Source organism: Zalophus californianus, chromosome 4, assembly GCF_009762305.2.
Source record: "Zalophus californianus isolate mZalCal1 chromosome 4, mZalCal1.pri.v2, whole genome shotgun sequence".
NCBI classification, from domain to species: Eukaryota; Metazoa; Chordata; class Mammalia; order Carnivora; family Otariidae; genus Zalophus; species Zalophus californianus.
The window spans coordinates 140,083,085-140,109,546 of NC_045598.1; the positions used below are offsets into that span (position 1 = coordinate 140,083,085).

At 34.3% G+C, this 26,462-nt stretch overlaps 1 protein-coding gene across 1 annotated transcript; it reads left to right on the forward strand.

Annotated features, from left to right (window-relative positions):
* The first annotated feature begins 393 nt into the window (after positions 1 to 393).
* Positions 394 to 26,095, forward strand: LOC113925687 (60S ribosomal protein L10a-like). The gene is made up of 2 exons (XM_035727071.1): positions 394 to 527; positions 25,438 to 26,095. Exons 1-2 carry the CDS (start codon positions 394 to 396, stop codon positions 26,093 to 26,095), a joined length of 792 nt encoding a protein of 263 aa, XP_035582964.1.
* The last annotated feature ends 367 nt before the right edge of the window (positions 26,096 to 26,462 follow it).

A 26,462-nucleotide genomic window follows, 5' to 3' on the forward strand; every position in this document is an offset into this window, starting at 1 on the left:
GAAACTAAGTAGATGGTGTCAACAGCTGAGGGAGTTCATACATAAGTGAGAAGCATCTTATGAAGAATTTGACAATTTTTTTTCTCTAAATGATGCATTTTAGATATTTGGAGAGCACATACAAAAAATATCTACATGCAATTATTTGCATGTGTATTTGAGCTCAAGTATGGCCAAGACTGGATGCCGTCATTGACTGGCAGGGGGAAAATCATTTATTTTGCCTCTAGATGCCTAGATCTAGCATCTTTTATCTTAGTGTTAACAAACATCGAGTCCAAATATCACCTTAAATGTATTGAAAAGTTGATGTTCTTAGACATTTTTTCTCAGTGGGAAATTCCTACTTCATAATCCTTCCTAGGTGAAGTTGTGGCCTCATTCATCCTAACTATGGAGGCTTTGGAGGATAAGAAAAAACTAGTGGAAATGAGTAAAAGTATAGGAAACATGATCATTCAGGAAGCAATACAAGTAAGCAAATTTGGTGATGGATATTTAGAAATGATTGGGAAATCAGAGAAAAGGTAGAGAAAAGTGATTCATGTGGGTCTAAAAAAAAGATGGTTGGCACAATGATAGCCCTTGAAATATGTCAGCCTCAGCAATTGGTATAAGTAAATTAAAGATTGGGACATGTCCTTTGGGTTAATAACTATGAGATCATTTTTAACTTTGGAGGGAGTTAATGGTGTTAACTTTTTTACTTTAGGTAAAAAAGCAAAAAACAAACAAACAAAAACCCTGGCAGGAGCACAGTTTCAATTGCAGAGGTTAGACAAGTTAAGGTGAGAAGTTTTCCAGTCTATACTTGATATGGAGTTTCCTATTGTCCATTCGTCTGACCACAGATTAGAGCTAGTTCAGAGGTGTCTTGCCGCATCTGGATGCTTCTGCATCAGCCAACACCTCCGAAGCCACCAAAGTTAAAGTATGTTAGTTGGTATCCTGTTTCCTCTCTTATGAAATCTTACAGAGCCTAGTTCTTATTGCCAAAACAGATATAAGGTATAATAAACAAACATAGTTTAGAGACATCTTAGGCCTTAGATTTTAGCTCATCACTATGTAGTTTTGGGGTAACACTCTGTGAATTGGAGAAGGTTTAGGGATCCTAGTTAGGATTTCAAAAGTCCACCTCAGGTTTTGTAAACCTCAGGAAAGAAACCTGGATTTTGGTAAGATGACATGCGTTCAACTAGTCTGGCTATTAAACAGCTACATCTAGTCCCATGAATTGGACTGATCAAAGTTGTGGAAGAAAAAGGGTAGTTAGTGATGCAATACAGAATTTGCAATCTATTAAAAACTATTGTTGGAAAATTGGACACCAGAGCTATTGTTTTATGTAGAAGCAGCTCCAACTTTTTATATAGGAGTTAATTATGTAGGTGTTCTGATTATCATTTATGTAATGTCTAGAATCTTAGAGCAAGTCCACTGTTTTCATAATCAACTTGATTTTCTTCTTGAAAAGATACTAAAAGAAATAATGTATGAAAGCAATCAAATGCATGTAAAATTACATATAGATTATATTGCTGATCCTTATTTTATTATTCAGAATGTAAAATCTGGATAGGTTACCAGTACCTGGACTTGTGAACAATTAGTTGGGATCCTATTTATATAAGGCCCTTTGATTTTTTTTTTTTTGTTAAATAATGAATACCCAGTGGGGAAAAAAGGGCAAAATTTGGTGATAATTTAGAAAAAAATGTTTATACCATTTATTGTTAAATAAAACCTGTCAGCAAAATTAAAAAGTAGAAATTATTTAATCTTGAAAACTAAATATATGTACATTTAACGGGTCCTTATAAGAATAATTCACCAGGTCTTTTTTTTTTTTTTAAAGATTTTATTTATTTGAGAGAGAGAGAATGAGAGATAGAGAGCACGAGAGGGAAGAGGGTCAGAGGGAGAAGCAGACTCCCTGCTGAGCAGGGAGCCCGATGCGGGACTCGATCCCGGGACTCCAGGATCATGACCTGAGCCGAAGGCAGTCGCCCAACCAACTGAGCCACCCAGGCGCCCCACCAGGTCTTATAATAAGGTAGCATATTTAGACCACAGGTTAAACTCCAAAGGAAGTTGGAAACACTTTTACTCCAGTACCTTAAAAATCAAAAACCAAATTATCCATTTTTTTTGGAGTTGAATGTGGTCTTGCCTGAAGGTTCATATTCTGTAAATACATTATCAGCTTCACTTAGAGTCTTTAGAATGCAGTTGTCAGGCTATACGGTATTACAGAAATTTGAAGGGGTGATGATTGATACCTGAGAAATAGATATATGGGCCTTTATGAATGAAGTTTTAGAAAAGAAAGTGGTTCCTAGATATTGAAGAACAACTAAAATAAATTTCACAACTTCACTGCCATTAAACTTGTCTAACTTAATTTTTTAAACATTTATTTGTTTATTTTAGAGAGAGAGAAGCGGGGAGAGGCAGAGGGAGAGAGAGTCCCAAGCAGATTCCATGATGATCATTGAGCCCAATGTGGGGCTCGATCTCACTCTCCTGAGATCATGACACTCAACCGACTGTGCCACCCAAGTGCCCCAAACTTGTCTAACTTATGTAAATATGTGTCAACAGCAGGATACAAAATATGTTACAAAGAAAACAAAAGAAGAATCGTCTTAACAAGCAAAGTGATGGTTTTTGATTAATTATTGAACCAAATGGGAGTTCATTAAAAGTAGAAAGATAAAGAAAAAGAGGAAAAAAAGAAAACACACTCCGGGAAATTTTGCCTACTCATAGATTTTTTTTAAATGGATGGAGTCAATTGGAATCTTGTTTTTTAAATAAGATGATATGAAGCTTATCCGTGGTCTCCAGTGGGGAGCTAAGATTCTCCCATGTATGTTAATATGAAGAGTAAATACTCAGTTATTAGACTTTATTCAATCTTAGAGAGAGAGAAATTGAAAGGGGTAACAAAAATGGGACGTGGGAGTGGAAAATTAGTTTTATATGTACGGAAAAGTTTGATATAGATTATTAAAGGCAAAACATATTTATGGCTGAGTTTAGAGTAAAAGAAAATTCTACCATTATCTGGTTTTCTCTTTGGAAAACTGTAACTTGATAAGAGAGTCACATGAGAGAAAAAATAGAGATTTTTTTTAATAAGAAAAGAGGTTTCTGATCTTTTCACTGTCTTTTAACTTTTTTACCTCTTGAATCTTATAAATTATGGCAAACATTGAATCTCAAAAGGGAAGGATTTGTGTGTGTGTGTTACTTAAAGTGGAAGCATGGTAATCTAGAATACATAACAGAAATTGGGGAGAATGCTGAACAACTCTCATCAATAGATGCATGTGAAATGGGGAAGTGGACAGACTCAACCAACTGCAGCAAGTTCTAGAGGGGAGAGAAACAAGTCACATTTTACTTAATCCTAGGAAAGTAAACAGGAAATTATTTCAGTAAGTCAAGGGAGGAGGTAAAGGGGTTGTGGGCATCACATACCTTTGAAAATATTTCCAGGACGCCTTGGTGGCTCAGTTGGTTAAGTGTCTGCCTTCAGCTCAGGTCATGATCTCAGGCTCCTGGGATGGAGTCCGGCATCAGGCTCCCTGAGCCTCCTTCTCCCTCTGCCTTCTGCTCCCCCTACTGGTGCTCTCTCTGACAAATAAATAAATAAAATCTTAAAAAGAAAAGTTCCAGATAATGGGTGAAAAAAATCTGATCGGATGTAATATAGCAGTAGTGTGGGTCCGGAAAGATGATCTGACTATGTAGGTAGCACTTCATAGAAGCTTTGCTCACAAAAGTCACTTCTGCACTTTTATTTTTTTATTTTATTTTTTAAAGATTTTATTTATTTATTCATGAGAGACAGAGAGAGAAAGAGAGAGGTAGAGGGAGAAGCAGGCTCCCAAGGAGCGGGGAGCCCGATGCGGGACCTGATCCCAGGACTTTGGGATCATGACCTGAGCCGAAGGCAGACGCTTAACCATCTGAGCCACCCAGGCGCCCCAGTTCTGCACTTTAAAAGAAAACATTTCCACCCCCCAAAAAGAATAGCTATAAGACAGTTTTAAAACTTCATAAACTTAATCATATAAATAATTTAGAAGTTAGAAAGAAATCTCTAAAAGAGTAGTTAGAGTAAATTGGAATTTTGTCCTGTGAGGATGTGGGCTTTGCACGTATGATCTAGAATTGAAAGTTAAATCAGAAGCATTTTTGTCTAAGATTTCGTTTGGATGCATGCCCATGAAATAATGTCATTCTAAGTTTCTAAATTTCAATTGCCTGAATTAATACCCAAATGGACTGACCCAGATGGAGTCATTTTCCGTGTGAGGGTAAGAATATGATGAGGAGATGTACCACATCTTCAGAATTACACTAATTTGCTTATCTAAAATTTAAATTAAAATGACCCCAAATGGAAATTATCTAAACAATATACTACTGCTGTAGACAACAAAAAATAACTATGTCCTGGTTTTCATATACATTTTAGAAGAAAAAAATGTCAGATTTGTGCAATTTAATATAAACACCTTAGTCTTTGGAAACTATTTTCTAAGAGGCATCTTTATTTTAGAATTAGAAAGCAGTGAATAGAAATATGCAGTATTAACTTTGAATAAGAATTAATGCAGTAAAAAAATCTTTCCATTTCCCATAATGTGTTCAACATTTTTGTAGACAAATATGTACATAATGAAAGTTTTAATTCCTTATCACACAAAAAAGCAGCTGGGTTAAAAATAGAATATCAATCTGAACAAGTCACTGTACACTGCAAATAGAAGGGAAGTCTATGCTCTGACAGTCAGGTCTGGTATCTGAAGCTGCATAGACCTTGAATTTAATTGAATCAAATATGAAAGAGCATATTCCCCAGGCTTAGAGGTCAAGGTAGAAAGGTGCAATTTGACTTAACTTTTTGCACTTTTCCCCACCTAAGACGGTTCTTTTTTAAATGTATACTCCTTTAAAGGAAAAAGGGGATATTATTTTTAAGATTAAATGTCAAAATATTCATAACTTGCCAGAGCCATTCAAACTGGAAAGAAGACCCTAATAAAATCTCTATCAACTTTCATATTTCATAATTGCAGAGGCAAACAATAAGCAATGAATCTGACTAAACTCCAGCACTCCATTTGGATATACGTCATGGCTGACAGTTTAAGAAAATTGACTTAAGCTTTTCACTGACTATGTGCCAAATATGTGAATACCTTGAATAATTTTATCCACTTACCATATTGTTTTTAGGCTTCCAATTATTAAAATTGCACAGATAAGAGGAAAAGTGAGAAATAATAAGACACCACACCAGCTGTGCTGAGCTATTTAGACTCACACAGCTTGAATATTAAATTATCTAGAAAGTGAAACTGTAATAAACATGAAAAGTATATTCTCTCAGAGACTCAAATGGTTGTCGGAATTAATAATGGTACTTTTGCACATTTCTGTAGTTAAGGGACAGATCATATAGTAGTACATACAACACAGATGGAAATGAATCCTTCGTAGGACATGTAGAACGAAAACGCTCGCTAAAGCACCAGATACTCACAAAGCTTTAACTAGACCCTGCTGTAAATTAAGAAATTTCGGAAGTTGTTTTGAATCTTAATGATCATCAGGGTATCAGCTTATTTAATACAAGGAAGTGATAAATTGTATTTATGCTCTGATTAAAGAATTGTTTTTGAAGAAAAGTATGATGACTAGCATCGTGCTAAAAAGGAATCTGAAGAATGGAATGAGTGAAAGCGTCTTCCAAAAATGTCTAATTTACAGCAAGGGAGTAGTTTGGGCGCAGGAAGGATAACTGCAATTATAAAAAGGCAATACTGAAACTTCATTAGGCAACTGCTTAATCAAGTAGCAGCCGTAGAAGAGATAGCTCAATTAAAAATAAAATCTTTCTATAACCATGTTTGCTTGCTTTAGGATGAGTCTTATTTTAAGTGTCATTTTGCCCTTCCATTCGTATTTGTTTTCTTATGGTCTGCTGTGCTTTGTGTCAGTCCTCATACTCAGCAGAAGGAGATAACTGAGGCTGGTTTAGTAGGAGACCTGGGGAAATCAAACTGCCTAACTCTAACCCAGTTGAAGGTGTTGATTAAAAAAAAAAAAAAATAAGTGCCATGCTTCTGTATTTTCCTCATGTGAGTCCTAAGAGCAGTGGATTTCAAGGAACAGAAGGAGGAGGTGGAGGAGGAGGAAGAGAAGATGAGGAAGAAGCAGAAGAGGAAGGAGAAGGAAACAAAGAGGAAAAGATGAGGAAGCAAAGGAAGAGGAAGATCAGAAGGAGGAGGAGAAGAGAGAAAAGAGAAGACGTGTGGGTGGGTGGATTTCTCACGAGGACCCTGAGGAAGTGAGTGAACATAGGTTCAGCAACAGGAAACTGAAGTGAAAGGGGAGAGAGGACTAGGTAGAATGTTGACAAGTGTATCATATTCTTAGTCTGGAGCGATCCTCCCCTGCTTCCTTGCATCCCAACTCCTTTACCCATTTACCCTGTTAACTCCACGCACTCTATAAATACCAGCACGGATGTGTCTTCCTCTAGGAAGACTTTCTTATCCCTCAAAGATAGGATAGATGATCTTACTGTATTCTTATATTTTTGTGCCCTCCTTAGATTTTACTTCCCTTAGGAAAGAGACTATGTGATCATTAATGTTACAGTGTTATAACCCCAGAAATTTTGTGCATTTTATAAATCATATATTTACTCATAAATGCCGTTAGAATAAGAGATTAAATAGTCTCAGAAAATCCCAAGTATTCATGTGGATCATTTATTTTCTTATGACTTTAGTGGAGCCATAATCCTCTCTAGATTTTTTTTTTCAAATTGCTTAATAGTTTTAATTTTAGAGTAGTGTTAGATTTACAGAAAAGTTGGGAAGATAGTGTGAAGAGTTCCCTCATACCTCGATCTCGATCGTGCCAGTTATTAACATCTTACGTTAGCATGGTGTGTTTGTCACAAGAAATAAACCCAATATTGATACATTTTTATTGAGTAAACTACATACGTTATTCAAATTTCCTTAGATTCTACCTTAATGTCATTTGTTTATTCCAGGATTTCATTCAGGATACCACATCACATTTAGTCATCTTGTTTTCTTAGGCTACTATAGACTGTGACAGTTTTTCAGATTTTCCTCATATTAGGTAACTTCAACAGTTTTAAGAGAACTTGGTCAGGTATTTTATAGAATGCCCCTGGTTTGTGGTTTGTCTGCTATTTTTTTCTCATAATTATACTGAAGTTATGTGTTTTTGGGAGGAAGATCATAGAGATAAAGTGCCATTTCATTGCCTTGATATGATTCACGTTCTCAATATAACTTACCACTGTTGATGTTGACCTTGATCACCTGGCTGAGGTAGGGTTTGTCATAACTCCCCACTGTAAGGTTTCCCATTTCCATACTGCACTATTTGGAAGGAATTCACTATGCACAGCCCAAACTTAGTTTGTTTTTGTTTTAGATTTTTTTTGGGAATTTCAATATAGATAGTTGTGTTACCATGAATAAAGTCAGTTTTATTTTTTCTTTACAATTTTTATAACTTTTATTTATTTTTCTTGTTTTTCACACTAGGTAGGATTTCTAGTGTGAGGTTGAATAAGAGTGGTGAGAAAGGACATCCTTTCAGTGTTCCTGATCTTAGAGCACATGAGTTCAGTCTTTCACCACTAAGTACAATATTAGGCATAGGTTTTAATAAATTCTCTTGGTAAAATTAAGGGAATTCTCTTCTAATTCTAAAATTTTGCAAGGTTTTGTCATGTTAGGGGTATGAATTTTGTCAGCTACTTTTTCTGTAACTATTGATATGATCATATGATTTTTCTTATTTATTCTGCTAAGATGATGAGATATATTGATAGATTTAGGAGTGTTGAACTGGCATTGTTTCTTAGAATGAGACCCACTTGGCTGTAGTGTACTATTTGGTATGGATTTTAGTATCTCAGTTCATGAAAGAGTATAGTCTGTAAATTCCTTTCTTGTAATTATTTTATTTCAATTTTAGGGTGATGTTAGCCTCATGCATTTTCACATTCCATTTAGAATTGTTATATCCTCTTGAAGAGCATTATTGCCCCTATTTATCCCTGATATCTTCCTTGTTCTAAAGTCTGCTTTTCTGAATTAGTATACCTATTCATGCTTTCTTTTGAATAGTATTAACAAGGTATGTCATTCTCCATCTCTTCACTTTTAACCTATGCAAACCCTTATATGTAAAGGGATTCTCTTATACACAACATAAAATTAGTTCTTTCTTTCTTCTTCTCCTCCTCCTTCTTCTTCTTCTTCTTCTTTTTTTTTTTTTTTTTTTTTGGTTATCCATTCTGACAATCTCTGTTGTTATTGATATATTTTGACCACTCTCACGTAAAGTGGTAATTGTTATAGTTGGATTAATATCTGTCCTCTGTAACTCTCCTATATTCATTGCCCTTTTAGTTTCTTTTTCTCCTCTTTTATTTTTTGGCCATCTGCTTTTAACTGAACATTTTGTTTCCATTTTTAACCATTTTTTAGGTTATCATCTATAGTTTTTTAAAAATTGTGGTCGGTTATCCTGGTGTTAAAATACATTGGGTAGGGGCACCTGAGTGGCTCAGATGGTTGAGTGACCGGCTCTTGACTTTGGCTCAGTTCATGATCTCAGGGTCCTGGGGTCAAGGCCCATGTTGGGCTCCCTGCTCAGCAGAGAGTCTGCTTGTCCCTCTCCCTCTGCCCCTCACCCCTGCTTGTGCTTTCTCTCTCTCTCTCTTGCTCTGCTCTCTCTCAAATAAATTAAATCTTTAAAAAAATAAATAAATATATGGGATAAATCATGTAAATATACTTTCCAAACAATACGATACAGCTTCACATGTAGTAAGTACTGAAAGTACTTTATAACAAATATTCCATTTTCCTTTCTTTTGTGCCTTGTGACATTGTTATCATTTACTTAACTTATTTTTATACTATCATCCAATAAATAATCATTATTATGAATTTAAACAAATAATTTATCTTGCAGATCAATTAAGATTAAGAAAAATACAATATTTCACTTTACCTTCAATTACTCTTCTAACATTCTTTGTTTATGTAGTTCCAAGTTGCCAACCTATTTCATTGTTCTGCTTGAAGAAATTCTTTTAACCTTTCTTGCAGAGCTGGTCTGAGAGAGATAATCCCCTTACAATTTTTGCCTGGGAAAGCCTTTATTACTCCTCAATTTAGGAATGATAATTTCACTGAATTTAAAGTCTATGTTGGTGTTTTCTCTTTTCTTTATTTTCTTTTTCTTCCCTCCCCACCCCCCACCCCCCAGCCCCTTAACACTTGAAGGATTCACTTCACTCTGTTTTTCCTTGCAGGGCTTCTGAAAAGAAAATAAGCCTACTGTAGTTTTTATCCTTGTTCCTGGATAGGTATGTTCCCCTCCCCAATATTCTGGTTTTCTTTAAGATTTTTTCATTGTCCATTATTTTCTACAGCTTAAATATGATATGTCTGAATGTTTTTGCTTTTGGAATTCATGGTGCATAGTGTCTCTGAGTTTCCTGGATCTGTGGTTTGATGTCTGCCAATAACTGTGGATAGTTCTCAGACATTATTAATTCAAGTGTTTCTTTTCTGTGATTTGCTTTTGCTTTTGCTTCTGGCATTCAAATTAAGGGTGCTACACTTTCTGATATTGTCTCACAGTTTTTGGATGTTTTTTTCTTTTAAAATTAAAAAAAAAATTTACATTAGAGTTTGAGAAATTTCTCTTGATCTTTCTTAAGTTCATCACTCTTTTCCATAGCCATATGCAGTCTACTGACGAGCTTGTTGAAGACATTTTTCATTTATGTTACTATGGTTTTGATTTCTAGCATTTCCTTTAGACTCTTTCTTAAAGTTTCCATCTCTCTATTTTACCTATCTGCTCTTACATGTCATTTAGTTTTTCCATTAGGACCTTTTACGTATGTCATAGTTTGTTTAAAATCCCTGTCTATAATTCCAACATCTGTATCAAATCTCAGTTTAATTCTGATGATTGCTTTGTTTCTTGGCTTGGATTGTAATTACTTTTTGAAAGTTCAACATGTATTGGGTAGTAGGAACTCAAGTAAACAGGACTTTAGTATGAAGATTATATTGATATGGGTAAAAAAAAATGTGCAGTGTTTTTATGTAGCTGTAGGTACCAGAATCTTTAAATTCCTCTCTTATCTTTGTTTTTTGTCTCCCCTCTTGAATCTGTTCCTTGTAGCTTTTTCAGTTATAACCCACTGTTGTTATTTTGGAAACCTGTTGGTGTTCCAGTAAGATGTGGGAGATAGGGAGCATTCTGTAATCTTCCAATTAAATCTGAGCATTTTAGTGGACTTTCTCAGGGCTGTAGCCTTCATAAATGTTTCCCCTTGGTTTTGCTCCCCCCAACCCATCCCCACTATTCTCTTACCTGGCTGCAGCATTTCTAATACTTTTTTCTGCAGCCCTGACCCTGTTGACTATGTTTTTTGTTTTGTGTTGTTTTATTTTGTTTTATTTTTCCTCTTAGGAATCACAGGAAGATTAGCGGGGATTGGAGTGGAAGATATTCCATTTGTCCAGTAAGAATAAGGTTTTAGAAGTGCACATTGTCAAAGCCCTTTCTCCTGGATAAAAGGCTTTTATTTCACAAGGGTTACGTTTTCCCTTCCCTTGCCAGAGCTATGTGGGGGCCTTTCTCAAATCCTCACAGGGGGAACTAGGCTGGAAGTTACTGGAGGAAAAATCTATGAAAGTGAGAATACCCAGCTAAGACTGTAGTTCTAAGAAGTTTGTTGATCTCTTACTAGTCCACACTCAGCCTCCAATGGTTCTTCAAAATTTCCATTCAATTGTTCTTACCAGTTCATGGCTCCAGCAGCTACTCCTCCAGATATGCAGATCTCTGATGCTGTATCTCTCTGAATGCTCCTGTCTCTCCAGAATTCAGGCGGCATCTGCCCTGTGAATTCTGTCTTTTGATGCAAGACATTACTTATTTTCAGTCTGTACAGTGTTTTTGTTTCTTTGTTTTTTTGGTAAGGACAGGAGGAGAACTTTCAGACCTTTCACACCTTGGAGCTGAAACTGGAAATACCTTAGATTTATCTTTAGAAGGAGAAAACTCTCATTTTTCTTCATGAATAATAGCTGGTTCATGTATGTAACTGAAGAGCCAAACCCTATCTTTATGAATAATGACTTATCTTCAACTAACAGCCACAGGGCTACTTATAGGTGACGCCATGTTATCTCCAGATAGAGAGTAGTTGAAGATGGGGCAAAAATTAAACACCTTTTGTATTTCAAATGAAGTACCAATTTTCTTACGGAGTTCACAGGGTGAAGACATTTTCTCAACACCGTCAAAAATTATTCCTTTGATCTTTTCTTTGATCTCCCTTTTGATGTCAGAATGAACCATCTTGCTACTCATGAAAGGATTTTATAAGAAGGCTGAGGAATAAGAAATTAACTGCCTTCCATGCTTCCCAGAAGTGGTTCTTCAATGACAACTGTTAAATGTTAAAAAGGTTACAGTTCTTTCCTTCTCCACATCTACCTCACCCAGTAAATATTGTTTATTTAGTTAACTTCAAACCAGGTATTATTGTCTCCAAAAGCCAACATTGAATGCACTAATATGTTTTAGTGGAAAGCAGTGACTTTCTCTTACTAACTAGTAAAAAATATTAATAGCATCTCTTATGCTAATATTATAAAATATAGAATTAGGGGAAATGAATAAAATATAACTACATGAGAGCGTAAAGGACACAATATCCTATTTAAAAATGAGTCAAAATTTGGCACATATAATCAATATGCTTTCTATATCCTAAAAACTAGAATGTTGTCAAAATATTTATTTTGGTACTAGATTTTATGCTTTAGGTCATATGCTGTTAGAAGGCATAGATTTTCAATGGTCCTATTTATATATGTCCATACCAAAGTAGACCAAATACATACAGACTCTTTATCAATTGTTGAGTATGTGAGGGTATGGATTCTGGTCATACCTTTACTGTTTGTCACCAATTATATCTTCAAAGAATAGGAACAATTATAGCACATTTTTTATTTAGTATGTGCTCTGTTAATTTTTTATTCACATAGTTTTATTTTCATCTCATAACAGCCATGTGAGGGAAGTAATATTATTATCAGTATTTTACAGATGGCAAAAATTTGAGACTTGGATTTTGAACATGTGTTAAAGTCTACCCATTTAATAAGTGCTCAAGTGTAATCATATTTAATAATAGGCATAACCAAAATACATATCCTCATCTTCCAGTCATGTCAGTAAAGTAAATGACTTTAACTCTTCCAGATAAAGAAAAATAGTGCTACATATCATATGTTATCAGGGAAATGCAAATTAAAAAATGAGATACCACTACATACCTATTAGAACAGCCAAAAGCTAGAGCATTGTTTATTATCAAATGCTGCTATGGGTGTGGAGCAGAAGGAACTTTCATTAATTAGTGGTGGGAATGCAAAATGGTAAAGCCACTTTGGAAGACAGTTTAGTGGTTTCTTACAAAACTAAATATGCTCTTACAAAACTATATATGTTCTTAATATATGATCTAGCAATTACTCTTTGGTATTTATGTTATTACATATTATTTTATTTATGTTATTACATATTAATTTATGTCCACCCAAGAACCTGTACAGGAATGTTTACAGCAACTGTATTTATAATTGCCAAAACTTGAAAATAATTATGATGTCCTTCAGAAAGTGAATAGATAAAAAAACTAACTTCAGACAATGGAATAGTATACAGTGTTAAAAAGAGATGAGCTGTCAAGCTATGAAGGACGAAACCTAAATGGATATTATTATTTTTAAAAAGTCAATGTGAAAAGGTTACACACGGTATGATTCCAACTATATGATATTCTGGACAAGGCCACACTATGGAGATGGCAAAAATATCAGTGGTTGCTAGGGACCAAAGGGGTGGGGGATATTAGGCTGAGCACAGGGGATTTTTAGGGCAAGAAAAATACTCTGTATGATATTATAATGATGGATATATGCCATTATATAATTTGTTCAAGCTTATAGAATGTACAAGGCAAAGAGTTAACAGTAATGTAAACTACAGACCTTGAATGACTATCAGTGGACACTGTGTGATGTGTCAATTTAGGTTCATCAGTTGTAACAAATGTAGCCGGTGGTGGGAGATGTTGATAATGAGGGAGGCTATGCATGTGTAGGAGCAGGGATACATGGGAAAACTGTACTTTTCTGTCAATTTTGCTGTGAACCTAAAACTGCTCTCCAAAAAGTCTTAAAAAATAAGAATGGAAAAGAAAGATGATTCTAGGTTTTTGATCAAGTAATAATAAATAGTAAGCTATAGCTAGTATTAGTCTTTTTCATTAATAAGTAAGCAAACCCATTTTCTCTTTATTTCTCTGGCTCTTAACCTTACCCTGGAATCCCTTACTTTTTCAAAGAGAAATTGAATTGCATTTCAGGTTCGATTATTTTATTTTTCACGCAGTATATGAAAAACATTGTCTTAAATTCAGTGTAACTGTAACTGTGGAAATAACTAAAATTTTATATTTGGAAAACATAAAGGTTTGTTATCATTAGAAATATTGATGTGTTTTATTTTCTTAATTTTTTATACATGCAAAATGGTGTAAGGATAATATTACAAACGTCAGTAGGCTCAGCAGCCAGTTTAAGATATAATGTGTTATTTATTAGAATTCATATTAATTGAAATGTTATACACCAGGTAATAATTTAAAATACACATTAATATTTAGAAACTAGTTTATTATTTTGACTTTCGTAACAAAGAAATGAATATGGGTTTTCATTCCCATGACTTGTTTAGATTTCTTTACACAGGGACATACTATTTTGTGTGCCAAATGTCGAATTGACTCTTCTTGTCAGTTTAGGAAATTACTGTTTAAAAATTTGCCATTGACCATCTGTTCCGTTGACAGAGTGGCAGTTGTTTCTATTTTGCTTTACCAAATCTTAATAATTTATTGGATAGTTTAATGACACTCATGGTGGTATAAAGATTGTTTGTTGTATTGGCTTGCTAGTTGGGGACCATAATTGTTTTCATAGGGAAAACCTACCTAATTTAATCCTAATATGATTATCTGTCTTCAGTCAGCCTTGTTCACATGCAGACAAGTAGAATTAATTATTTTTAAATGCATGTCTGATATGTACAAATTTTTAATTGGATACAAACTGAAGAAATGACACTTTATTTGTGAGTGAATATATCTATAACTTCTCTCCATATCTATATTTACATCTCTCGCTATTTTAAAATTATTTTTTTATTTTCTGAGAGTTTATCACAATATTTTAACAGTGTTTATAAATGTAAACTGTCATGTAGACAATTCTCTGAAGAATGAGTTGATACATAACAATGAGAATTTCTTTCCAGAGTAAACTGAAATTTTACTTAACCACCAATGTTATTTTCAGGCAGTCAGTAGAATTAAAATTTGTACCATCTTTTAAAAATTTATAACTTAATTAACCATATCCCTGCTGAAATTAATGTATATAATAAGATTTATGTCATAGCTTTGTTATAAATCTGTGATGACTTAATTCAGAAAGTATATAAAATCATATAGCACAAAGTGAAAGTGTATTTCACACTAGTAATTCAATTAAATTAAAATTATAGGAATTTGCTTTTTTAACAGCAGAGATGTCTATTGATCTCTGCTTTAACATTTTTTTCAGTGTTAAAATTATGATTTTTATATAGTAAGGCTTTGAACCGTGAGGTCTTAATCACCCTTAAATATATAATGTGTTTAAATCCCAAACATCTAATTTGGTTTATTTTTGAGTCAGAGATGTTTTATGTATTCCCAACTATTTTTTTGCAGTCATGGCTCTGTCATATGGCCTTTCCATGACCTTCCTCCAAGTAAAAGTAAATTTGCTTTTCATTTAAACAAATACATTATCTGGCTTCCCACATATTATATTATAAGATTTCAGTTTAACCTTGGTTTCTCTTCCTTTCCTCATCTTTAAGTGATGATAAAAATAAAAACCTTGTAAAGCTGTTGAAAGGATTAAGATTTTAAAAAAATCCAAGGAAAGTGGTTTTCATAATGATTTACATGGAGTAAAATTTCAATGATTAGTATTATTTTGTCATAATTATGGTTTATATATTAAAGTACATATTATACATATGTCTGTGCTTCCCTGAAAACATAAAATAGTTGTATTCTTAATATTGCTCAGCGTGTATGGTTCCAGATGTATTGCCACTTAAAACTTATTGAGAGCTTGCCAGTAATAACATATATGAAAGATTTACCAAATAATATCTAGTCTATTTATCTTTCTAGATAAGAAAAGGCACATGTGTTTCATCTCATATGGAATCTGGGACCATTTAGTATTGGCTGTTTAGAGCAGTGTTGAGAAGGATTCTGAATTTAAGCTCAGTTTCAGAAAGAAATAGAATAGGTAAAAAGCATGTCCTGTGTATGTCATTATAATGCACAAATACTACAAAATGCAACCTTGAATTAAATTGGAAAAAAAAAAATGGAACTACATACCTGAGTTCCCTTATTTGGGAAACGGAAGAGTTAATTTTGCCAATTTACCTATAACCTGATGCCTTCTGCACCAAAGAACAAGCATTTCCTAGTCCTAGATGACTCATTGCTATAATTATTGGAAAACAGTTTATGAGGACATATTTCAGTCATTTATACAATATTTAGCTTCATGAAAAGCCCAAGGAGAAATGTCTTTCTCATCTTATGGCCAGGAGTTACTGGGCTTATCTGTGCAATTAAATTGATCCTACAAATCCTGTAAATGCTGATAATTCCTCCTTTTTAAAAGTTTTTATTGTTAGAAAATTTAGAGATTTCTGGTTATTACCATGCTAGCAAACATGTTAGGAGAGCTTAACAGAATTATTTCTGTTTTGAAACTCGATTCTTGACTACATTTTCTATGTCTTATGCTTGTCTGGCCTTTACATTTCCTTCCTGATACTTTCAGTTATGATTTTATTTGTGCGTGTGTGTGTGTGTGTGTGTGTGTGTGTGTGTATGATCTTAATTTTTTCCAGAAGAAGGCAGGATTTTTATAAATAAATGCACATTAATAAATTTAAAATGCTTCGGAATTTTAGTGCAGTTATTTTTCCTATAGCATGGGTTTTTATAACTCATACTGAAATTTTTGAGTACTTATCTTTCAGACACTGTTTGAAATGCTGGGGAACTGGAAATGGGCAAGAAAGACACAAAAAATAGTAATAAAGTGATAGCAATTTAGAGTTAGTATTAGAAGAAATAAAGCAAACTTTGTAGGAATAACTGTGTGTAAGTGACTATGTTTTAATTTCATAGCCATGGGTGCCAACTTGATTAAAAACAGATATGCTTGGCTGTGTTAATGGTTCTAGTAATAGTAAAACACTAGAAGAGGAAAAGAAATTATATTTGTGTAAAATGGTTTATCAATGTAAGTTTGTTGAAAGATGTTTATTTTTTGTAGATATAAAATTATGTGCATATTAAGAAAACACCTTTGTTAGAGGAATTACTAAGAGTGATATAATTTATTATGAGTATGAAAATCTCTACCTCTTGGTCTTTCTTGGTTTTCTTATTGAAACATTTTAACATAATTTTTGATACAATGCCGCTTTTAGGGATGTAACCATTATATCACAGAGTGAATGAAAGATCTATTTGTATGAAATATAATTGTCACCTTGGGATAATTCCTACTCAGGATAAAGATACTTATGGAGAAGGTAAAGGACTACGATATTCAATTTGCCAGTATAGTTTTTCCAATTAAATGATTAATCACTCAAATTATTGCTCCATTGTATTAGGTGTATTTAGGTCAGGTTTTTTTGTTGTTAATTTTTAGCAGTGTTTTGGATTAATTTTAGGTTTACGGGAAAGTTGCAAAGATAATAAAGGAAATTCTCATATGCCTTTCATTCAGTTTCCTCTAATGTTAGTTAACATCTTACATAATCATAATACATTGTCAAAACTAAGAAATTAACATTAGTATTTTATTAACTAAATACAAACTTTATTCAGATATCCATTAATATCCTGTGTCTGCTCCAGGATTCAAGTATATTTCATTTAGACTTGAACCATTTTGAGGAAGTAGAGTGAGGATTTGAGAATGAGATTCATATCAGACAGACTTGGAGATCAAGTTCTAGTAATGACCTGCATAATGTATACCTTCAGACAAGTAGATTAATTACATTGAAACTCCTTTTCTTCATTTTCAAAGCAAATTGATATAGTGATATAGTATGTGATAGTATCTAATTCAGAGGCGTGTTGTAAAAACTCAATAAAATGATTGGAGTAAACAATTTACACATTGCCTAACATAATCCCTCAATAAATGTTCAATTTCTAGTGTGGTCTTAAGGTTTTTTCCTTTTTTTCTTTCATGAACTTTTAACTATTAGCTTCCAGCTTCCTAAGAGATTCCCAGATCATACAAAAATTTAAAATCTAAAAAAAAAAGTTTAAAAACTGGCAGCATATAGTAAGATGCAGAACCATGGTATTAAGGTGTTGGGGCTGTGTGCAGCTATTGCCCCATTGATTTGAGAAAATATTCATAATGGTAGCAGGATAAATTGAGTAAAGCTTTTCAACTGTGTTATGGAAGTGCTGTCCATTAGGGATGTCTATTTTTATACATAATGACATTCAGTGAATGTGCATGAACTGCGAGCAACACTGGCAAAGTGGACTAGACTGTATAGTCCTATTGTGATGTTATAGAATTGACAATGTATGGTCCTCACGTACAACAGTGACTTCCTTAGTGATTTGGAGCATTCTCTCTTATTGTGTAGTGTGCTACTTAGGTGTTTTAAGAAAGTTGATTCCAAATGCAGCAGAAATTATAGTTTCTGAATGTTTTTAGATAATAGCTTCTTAAGTAAATCTGAGAAATAAAGGCTTAAATTAAATGGGATTTTGATTTTTTTACTTTATTTATGTTATGTTTTGCCTGCATAAAACCAAAATAAGTTTTTTAAAACTTAGTTTTCTAATGGTACACAGAAATGTTACTTAAAATTCCGGAATTTTTTTTAGTCTCACCTCAAACCCAAAATCACATGAGTTCTAAGAGTCCTTGACTCCTGCTGTGTAAATGTCAATGTTCCTTAGGTCAAAACTGAATAATCAAAACGTCATTCTTGCTATTTTATAAATGAAGTTGATGATGAAATTTATTCTTTCACACATACTATAGTGTTCTGTTGCAAATTAGAAAAAACTTATGAAGTAATTTTAATGTTTAAATATGGACTTGAATTATATCATTTTATCAGAGTAAAAACAAAATAATCACATATGATGTGGAGAATCACTTGCTGATTGTAATAACTTCATGCTTACTGGGTTTGAAGATTGTTTTATGTGTCTATTTGAAGGACAATATTGCAAACAATAGATGAAAGTTGCTACTGTAGGAGCGATCTAATAATGGTTGAAGTTAAAGAAAGAAATCATTATTTTATCAAAATAACTATTTCATTTATAATTCTAATATAACCACTAAATGAAAGACCAGTCCTTATTTATCTGCAATATTACTATTATGATAGCAATTTATTTAAAGATGCAGTTACAAGTTGAATCTTGGATTTTGTACTGCAAATTGTTCTGCATAGTGAATTGTAAGATTGCTGCTCTGAATAAAAATACATTTTGCTTTCCATAAAACTAGAAGTATTATTTCAGCATAGCTACCAATAATAAATAAATCTAGCTTTTTTTTAACTCATTCTTGTTTCATTTTTTTGCTTTATCACCATTAAATACCCTTATTTCATGAAAATCATGACAATGACAATTAAGTCATTCTCAACAACTGAGTAGTGCTTTGAAATAATGGGGAAGGTAGTCAGTCATAAAAGTAAAAGTAATATTATGAGGAATCACATTATCAGGACAAAGAAGGCAGGAATTGGTGAGTTTATCTGGAAATAATGCTTTAGGAATGAATGAAAGATGATAGTATAAAGAAATCGTAAAGAAACACCTAGCTAACTTATATACATTTAATTCACTCAATTATAGTTTGTATATTGGAAACTATCATCTCTAGACTACGGAAGGTAGATTACTCATTTACTTGTCTTATATACCTTTGTATTTTTCAAGTCCTACTTTGATAAATTATTGCTTTTGAAAGAAAATAATAATATCAAAGCCATTGTCCTTTCAACAAACAGGCATTTGTGATTATCTGTCAGAGATACTTTTGGAAAGACTCTTAAAGTTAGGAAACTGCATTACTTACTTAAAAAAAAAGTCTTTGGGGGCACCTGGGTGGTTCAGTCGGTTGAGCCCCTACCTTTAGCTCGGGTCATGAACCCAGAGTCCTGGGATCGAGCCCCACATCGGGCTCCCTGCTCAGCAGGGAGTCTGCTTCTCCTTCTCCCTCTGCAGCTGCCCCTGCTTGTACACTCTCTCTGTTTCAAATGAATGAGTAAAAAAAAAAAAAAAAATCTAAAAAAAAGTCTTTGAATAGTCTGTTTTTTTTTCTGAATAATTACAGCAACAGAAAAAAAGAATTTTTTATGGCAATTAGTGATGCAGTTATTTATTCATTCATTACTGTATCTAGCATATTAGCATCAGTACTCTACCAAAGGCTGTGGGCACAATGGTTAAAAAAGACAAATCCTCTAGTCCTCAACTTGTTCACAATATGGAAGAATGGGGTTATGTGTTTAATAATTTAAAGTATTAAAGTATATAGCCACAATAAAATGTATCATACAAATATTGTTTGGTACCTTCTAGCTTGCTTATACATATATACCAGAAATAAAGATATGATACTCTCTTTAACCTCATTCACACATACATTTTTTACTCCAGGCAAAACTATAGAGTCAGAAGTCTGTATAAAGATGTATGTATGTATATATATATATATATATATATATATATATATATATATATATATATATATATATGTATATGTATATATAAAGAAAATGTATATATATATGTATATATATGTATATATAAAGAAAATGTATAAAGAAATATAAATCTGATTTTTAGGAAGGAAATAGGAAAAGCAGAACTTGACTATAGCTTATTCACTGACATATTTAGAGTACAAGAAACAAAAGGGGAACTGTTAGCCTAGAACACAAGTTTTGGTAGTGCTTACCCAGGTTTGGAATCTCTGACCAGGTCAAATCATTCTTGCTCCATGCCACTTGTACTTCAGTGTCTTTCTTTCACACTCTGTAAATATGTCATCATTGTGATGTGCTAGGGCAGGGACTGTGTCTCCCTGACTCTTGCCTGCTGTATCTTTACACTGTAGCACAGTAACTAACAGAGAGTAGGCACTAAGTAAATATTCACTGCTTGATCAGTGACGTGTCTAGTTATAGTTTGATACCATTAGTACTAAAAATTGACCAGATGCTTTCCTTTGCTCTCAATCTGAGCTCACTCACACAAACATGATTAAACTATGTCTCCCTATTGGAATTGTTCAAGGAGAAAAAAATTTGAAAACCATATCATCTGCTAAATACTTAGATTGAAAGATGTTCTATACATCAAGCACTTCTGAATTTAGTTGATATAAAGCAGATGGAAAAAAAATGAAACATCTCTGCTTGCAAAGACGATTAAATCTCGTTTTGAATTTATGGAGGAAAGGACCAGCTCTGGAAATGTTCTAGCAAAAGGATTGTCATTCTTGAGAGCCCTGATTCTGATACCAACTGTATCTCACCTTATACTTTTTGGGTCAATATCTATTTTGAGAACCTGAAGAAAGCTCTTGAAACTCTTGTTAGGGGAAAAAAACCTGTGCTTATAAATATGTATATATGTACATTTAAGTGTGTGTGTGTATGTGTGTGTGTGTGTGTGTTTGAAGGGCTTTATAAATGTTCTAATTGTAATCTACTGAACATTCCTAATGAAATATCTTAGAAAATATTGTTATCAGAAATGAGGCTAATTATTTTTAAGTTGATGAATTTCCCTTCAAAAACAATGATGCCACAGGACTGTAAAATACAATGTAAGTGTGAGGTAAGAAAGTTATCTTGTATATTGAGAAACTAAACAAGCCAATGTGAATAATCAAGAACAAGCATTTTCCATTAGCAAACTCTCCTCTTGCCAGCAGTCAATACCAACTCGAATGGTGATTCAGCTAGAAACAGCTTTTATAGGTTTTATTTATTGAATAATACAGATTGCATGATTAACCTGGGAAAGAAATAATTTAAGTTCAATGAATGTGAAATTTATTAAATAATTTGGGCATAGACAGCTGTTATAGGCTGAATTTATAAGTTGTTGTCCTAATTTCCAGTACCTCAGGGTGTGATTATATTCAGAAATAAGGTTTTTAAAAGATAAGTAAGGTGAAATGAGGTCATATGGGTAGGGCCCTATCCAATATGACTGTGTAAGAAGAGGAGATCAGGACAGACACAATGGAGGAAAGGTCATTTGAAGACCCAGGGAGAAGAGGGTTGTCTATAAACCAAGGAGAGGGGCCTTAGAATGAAACCAAACCCTATCAACATTTTGATCTGGGACTTCTAACCTCTAGAACTATGAAGAAATAGATTTACTTTGTTTAAGCTACCCAGTCTGTGGTTCTTTGTTATGGCAGCCCTAGCAAACTAAGATAATAGCCTTTCCTTTTTCAGATGAATAAACTGTTAAAGAAATAATCATTTTCGAGACGCCTGGGTGTCTCAGATGGTTAAGCGTCTGCCTTCAGCTCAGGTCATGACCCCAGGGTCCTGGGATCAAGTCCTGCATTGGGCTCCTTGATCAGCGGGGAGCCTGCTTCTCCCTCTGCCTACAGCTCCCCCTGCTTGTGCTCTCTCTCTCTGACAAATAAGTAAAATTAAAAAAAATAATCATTATGAGTATTAATAGAGAATCATTACGTGATTTGATCTATCTCTTCAGATATTTCAGGAATCAGCCTAACATGTGCTTGCTTTTGATGGAATAGTTACAAATTGTGAACAATGTTAAATTCTACTCCCCAAATGAAGTACATGTATCTAGCCAACAACCCCTCCTAAGAATCTGAGGAATATGGTTGATCCTTTCCTTCATTGTGATGGTTTCCTTTACAGTGGCAGGTTTCCCTTGAATACAATAACCAGAAACATGCTGAGAAATGGAAAAGGAGGTTTATTTCTCTAACCAAGGGAATAGCTTTCTTTGTGCAAGGGAAAGGCAAAATATTACCATAGAAATTGACTAGAAAAGATTGCTAACCTTCTTTAAAGTCTCAAAACTACTTTCTTCACTATTTTCTTGCAAATCTTTCAGACAAGGGGGAATAAAGAGAACTTTATTGGTTTGCAATTTTTCTTTAGATTTGCCACTTTGTGTTGTTTTAAGTCTGTCCTCTAACTTATTTATGAAGGTGTCTTGAATTATTTGTATCATTCCATTTGCCTACGGTCTACTCACATTATTTCAAGGTTACTCTCTCTGCATTCATTAATGTTTGTGTTCAGAATAATCATTTTTGATTTCCCAGTTGTAGTCAGAGGCTGTAGCATTTCTTGTCTTATTGTTTCACATTTCTCTAAGTTTTATTTTTCTTTAAGTAACTGCTAAAGAGGTTGAAAATAGCAATGATTATAGGCTTCTCTAACACTGTTTATCACTTAAGAAAACATCTTCAGCTACCAGACATTCCAGTTACTTTATATTCCCTTCAAGGAGTATATTCCGAAGAATATTTTGTCAAGTTTCCAAATAGATTGAAAATCTACATTTAAAGTTTAATCCATGAATTGATTTAACAAATATTTACTGAATACCATTTTTTTGCATGAGGTACTGGGTCATCAACTAGCAACGGAGGAAAACTATCCCAGTCTCTGCCCTCAAAGAACAAAACAACAGAAAGACAACAACAAATTGGCTGCCAGTATTTTCAATTAGGGTGTAACTCTTGAATTGTCTCACACCATTGAAATATAGAAAGTGACTTTTCCTCAGTCGTCTCTTTAACCTTTTGTTATTAACGTTATGAGCTTTCATAAAAGTAGCCCGATTTAGAGTTGTCTTGATTTTCAAAATATTTGCAGCATAAATACTCTAGTTTCACTATAGTTGCTTGATATATAATCATAATAACATTTACTTCCTTCATGGAAGAATGGAGAATATAATGCCTATCTTGTGGACTTTTATTTGGGATAAATGATATTATATGTGTGTATATGAATATATGTGTGTGTGTGTTCCTGCACATTCACACAGTATATAAATGATGCTCCGGTAAATGTTAAGCAACAAACTCTCTAGGAGAAAAAAACCCTGATAATGTAGTATTACTGATTTTCACGGTATTAGAACTCAACATGACTGATTTCAAGTTATCAATGTGACATCTACCAGCTCACAAAATCTCTAGAAATCTAACAGTTGGCTTTGGGGATCCAGTATAAGCCAGGTCTAACACAACACTGCCCTATGATGTAGCTACTTAATACCATTGTGACACCCTAGAGGTCTGACAAATGGTAGTTTTTTTATTCATGTCCAAATTATGTACATGTTTGAGAAGAGAAAATACACTAAAAGTTATCTATTCTTTGTTTATTAATTATGATATGAAATAGATTCTTTTCTGGTTACTCCCAACAATGGTTCCTTATAATGGAGGGGGTGGGTGTGGGGTGGAGAGCATTAGAAAAACATATTTTTCAATGATTAAAAATAATGTGAAAATGATCTCAATCCTTGAAGAGTGCAAAGTTGATAGATATTCAATCACAGCTATACTTATTATTAAGTATAATTCCCAGCCAAAAAAAAAAGTTTTAGCAGAGTTTAAGTTTTTTCTTTTTATAAAGAAAGATTTTATAAAGATTTATAAAATCTTTTCCCAAGATTTTATACTCTACCCTTTTCTAAGCGCCATATGAAACAGGTTATGGGTTAGAACCATTTGATAACGTCATCAGTAGTACAAACACCATTGTATATAGTTATATGGCTAGAAGAAGGATGGGCATTTGAGTTTATGTTCAAGCAGATACAAAGTAATAGTAACAAGACTTCATGTAAGAAACAGGCTGGGTAGGAGGCAGAGTCAAAGAAAAACTGACAATTAAGAAAGAGAAAACTGTAGGGGAAAAGACAACCTAATTATTTTATCGTGGGACTTTGTTTTCCTTAAAAATATGCTTGGAAAAAATTCTAAACTAAAAGAAGCCAACAGGCCATGTGGAGAAAACTGTATTATTATCCCTTCAAGATACACTTGTGTGTTTATAAATATGTGGGTAATAGGAATGAGGTGAAGAGGTTTCTGCTAACAGAGAGCCAGTTTGGCTTCCAAGCTATAAACTTTTTCTGGCAGATTTAATAGAAGCAGAGGTTAGCAATTTAAAGTTTTTCATCGTGTGGAAAAAGTCAATCCAAAATCCTGTACTGGGTTGGGAGAGGACCATTGGAACATGGCAGGAGAGCAGGGAGCAGATCACGTGTTACTTAGGTCTCAGTTTGTAGATTTCCTTCTCACAAACATATTCCCTGAACATCTTTGTCAGGTGTCCCTCATATATGGTCCCATATAAATCCTGTATTTATTGCTCCCATTGATTAAACTATTAAGATTACCTTTTAAATAGTGTGTGTCCTTTGTTGGAATGAATTCCTGGGGAGAATAAGGTTGCACATGTGAGTATGGATGGAGGTTGTTTCTAAACAAGATTTGAGTAGACAGGTCAGTAGAAAGTCTTAAAATTCAGCTCTCTTCTCCCCACGTTACCTTGTGGTGTTCATTATCTCTCTCTTTGTAAATATATGCAGCCACTAATGCTCATGTCTGGGGGATAATAGGACCGCACAAATCTCTGTTGGGGTGAGGAGCTGATGAAAAAGTATTGCCCTTAAACATTCATTTCCGTATTGTGTTCCCCTAGAACCCAGGGCTCGTGTATTAAAATTTAAGTGCCTTATCTACTCTCCTTCCTGCTTCTTCCTCATGGTCTAAAGGCAAAACCTTATCCTAAGGTTTTGACTGAGAGAGTAATTGGCAATAGTTCTCTGATGCCTGGGACACACTGCCTGAAAGACTATGCTTTAGCACTTCTTAACTCACTGGAAGGGCCAAAAGCTAGACTACGCTCTCTTTTAACCCTTGCATGACATTTACCATTTACAAAGTAACTGATGCCTTAAGGAAATGTGAGCTCACACACAAAACTCCTAGACAGACATTTCTGGAGTGTAACCAATGTATGAAAGACACATATGCCAATAAGATTATAATTGATAGAGTCTTTTCCGGTTAATGCGGCGTGAAGAACCAGGAGCAGCAAAGTCTCCCGCGACAGCCTGTACGAGGCGGTGCAGGAAGTCCTGCACAGGAACCAGCGCAAGCGCTGGAAGATTTTGGAGATGGTGGAGCTGCAGATCAGCCTGAAGAACTATGACCCTCAGAAGGACAAACGCTTCTCAGGCACCGTCAGGCTTAAGTCCAGTCCTGGCCCCAAGTTCTCTGTATGTGTTTTGGGGGATCAGCAGCACTGTGATGAGGCCAAGGCGGTGCATATTCCCCACATGGATATTGAGGTGCTGAAGAAACTCAACAAGAATAAGAAATTAGTCAAGAAGTTGGCCAAGAAATATGATGCCTTTTTGGCTTCAGAATCTCTGATCAAGCAGATCCCACGAATCCTGGGCCCAGGCCTGAATAAGGCTTGCAAGTTCCCTTCCTTGCTGACCCACAGTGAGAACATAGTGGCCAAAGTGGATGAAGTGAAGTCCACCATCAAATTCCAGATGAAGAAGGTGCTGTGTCTGGCAGTGGCTGTTGGCCATGTGAAGATGACAGATGATGAGTTTGTGTACAACATCTGCTTAGTGGTCAATTTCCTGGTGTCCTTGCTCAAGAAGAATTGGCAGAACGTCCGGACTTTGCACATCAAGAGCACCATGGGCAAGCCCCAGCGCATGTACTAAGGCACAGTTCAATAAATCCTAGTGCTACCCTTAAAAAAAAAAAAGATAATAATTGATAGAGTTAACTAAAGAGATGAAAGAAAAATTTAAAATAAGTGTATCTGATGTATAAGTATATAACACAGGAGATTAGTATGTAACAAGAAAAAAAAATCTTTAAAGAAGAACTAGGTAGAAATGTTAAGTCTGAAAAATATAATAGTTTAAAATAAAATTGTTGGGGCACCTGGGTGGCTCAGTTGGTTAAGCGTCTGCCTTCGGCTCAGGGCATGATCTCAGGGTCTTGGGATCAAGCCCCACATCAGGCTGTGCTTGCTTCTCTCTTTCCCTCTGCCCCTCCCCCGCTCAGCTCATGCTCTCTCTCTCT

What these genes read in the sequence shown, in the direction of transcription:
- LOC113925687 (XM_035727071.1), top strand. Translation starts at nt 394, where the DNA reads ATGGAGGCTTTGGAGGATAAGAAAAAACTAGTGGAAATGAGTAAAAGT. An exon ending in ATTGGGAAATCAGAGAAAAG is followed by an intron (nt 528 to 25,437) that starts GTAGAGAAAAGT and finishes TGCGGCGTGAAG; the next exon opens with AACCAGGAGCAGCAAAGTCT.